This window comes from Punctularia strigosozonata (assembly GCF_000264995.1).
Source record: "Punctularia strigosozonata HHB-11173 SS5 unplaced genomic scaffold PUNSTscaffold_107, whole genome shotgun sequence".
In the NCBI taxonomy this organism is placed as follows: Eukaryota; Fungi; Basidiomycota; class Agaricomycetes; order Corticiales; family Punctulariaceae; genus Punctularia; species Punctularia strigosozonata.
The window spans coordinates 968-2,847 of NW_006767539.1; the positions used below are offsets into that span (position 1 = coordinate 968).

General features: G+C 45.1%; 1 protein-coding gene across 1 annotated transcript; it reads left to right on the forward strand.

Annotated features, from left to right (window-relative positions):
- Positions 1-733: 733 nt before the first annotated feature.
- Positions 734-1,677, forward strand: PUNSTDRAFT_139665 (uncharacterized protein; the record flags this gene model as incomplete). Its single annotated transcript, XM_007389393.1, has 4 exons — positions 734-756; positions 810-1,008; positions 1,061-1,228; positions 1,288-1,677. The coding sequence occupies 4 exons, from the start codon at positions 734-736 to the stop codon at positions 1,675-1,677; spliced, it is 780 nt and encodes a 259-aa protein (XP_007389455.1).
- Positions 1,678-1,880: the final 203 nt, after the last annotated feature.

Below are 1,880 nucleotides of genomic sequence, written 5' to 3' on the forward strand. Positions count from 1 at the left end.
AAATCTACCACACCAACAATACGGTCATTAATGCTGTGACCGCTTGTATCATGAATCCTCAGGGTATGAATCACCTTAAATCTGAATTCTTCATTGACTGATGAGATATTAGATGACAAATGTGGCATGCTGGTGAAGGATCGTCTTATTCCTTGCCTTCGCGCTCTCTCTACAAGCGTCTGCTTTCATGTGGATGGGCGCATGGATGTAGATGTACCACACCCTCTCTGCTCAAAGAATCTCTATGGAGTTTGTGAATACCTGTCCCAGGTGGAACAGAAGTGAGTTATTCTATTCATAAGCAATCACATTCAATTAACAAGAGTAAAGTAATTTTTCTCTGCCTCCCCGCAGTGATGTATGGGGAATGTGGTCAAACTCATGCAGCCTTGACACTGGGGACCTTGGATTTTGGGCACATGTGCCTGAAAACCTGGTTGATCTCCTGTCGAATCTCCTGCCAGTCAAGCGTCTACCTCTCCCCAACAAAGTCTTGACAGTTACTATGCCCTACACCAGCTTGGGTAAGAAGCATCCCTTGAAAAGCTGTAAAGCAGATAAGGTCAGAGAATGGACAGAAGCAGAGAGGGAAAAAGCAGAGGATCGCAGGAGATTTGATACCTTTGAAGAATTCAAAACATATGTATGTAAATTTGGCTAATAGGTATCCACATTCACTGACTAATTTATATAGTTACATACATTGACAGAGCGCCCAGAGAACTATCTACAGATGCCAGATGTAGAAGAGAAGCTGTGAGCATCGTCTGAGATTTAGGTATCAGGACAGTGCAATGATAGATTTTTAGGACGGTCCGCATACACGATCCCGATGGTACCCTCTGTGTTTTGTACTCTGGTCACCTACGTCAAGATCCTGATTTACTGGAGAAGATCACAGAAAGAATGAAGGCTCGCTATCCGCAGCTCACAGATGCAGATTCCACCGTTCCTGGATATGTCTTCTACTGCCGACATTACACATGGTATAACCGTTACAACCAGAGCGTGCGTAGCACCTTGAAAGAATGAACAGAGTTGATTCTAATTAGAATGACAGGGTGATGGTGCACCAAAGGATGTACATCCATCACAACTCACCACTAGTACATGTCCTAGAATATCCCAACGCCTTCCTGAGTTGTCAAAGGAAGCCAGAGAGAAAATAGAAGAATACCAGAATATTATACAGGACCTTGAACCTCTCATTGAGGAGGTTGTGCGACTGGTAAGACCTGATAGGACCTCTAGTCTCTAGTTTTGTATTCTGACCACCTACTATATTAGTTGAAGCAACAACTTCCCACAGAATACGAGATACAGGCTGCATACGGCAAAGTTTTACCCCTCCATGGTCTCCCTCCTGGGATGGTGTTCACCAGCCTTGTGGTGAATGTAGCTGTTGCCACTGACGGCCACAGAGACTCAATGGATATGGACATATGTGTCCTCGCTGCTATTGGTGATTGGGAAGGAGGAGAAATCGTCTTCTACGAGCTTGGAGTGGTCATTGATCTGAAACCAGGAGATATCTGCTGGTTCCGCAGCACAGACATCACTCATTTCAACCTACACTTCAAAGGCCTCAGAGCATCATTTGTTCTGACTAATGATGGTGCTGGTAGACGCTGGGTGGAGAACAAGAATGGATGGCAGCCAACCGGCCATGTTCATTGATATGGCTGCTACACAACAATATTCTGATATAGCATAACTTCAGAAGCAACTGCATTGTCATTGATTCTTTACATTACTCGTGCCAATATAACTATATCAGTCTGTTGGCACCAGGTGCAGAGTGTAGGTATGCGGTGATCAGGAGCAAGGTTGGTAGGTGCCACAAGCCTAGGCGGCTGAAGCGCGACTCGCGGATTTCAACC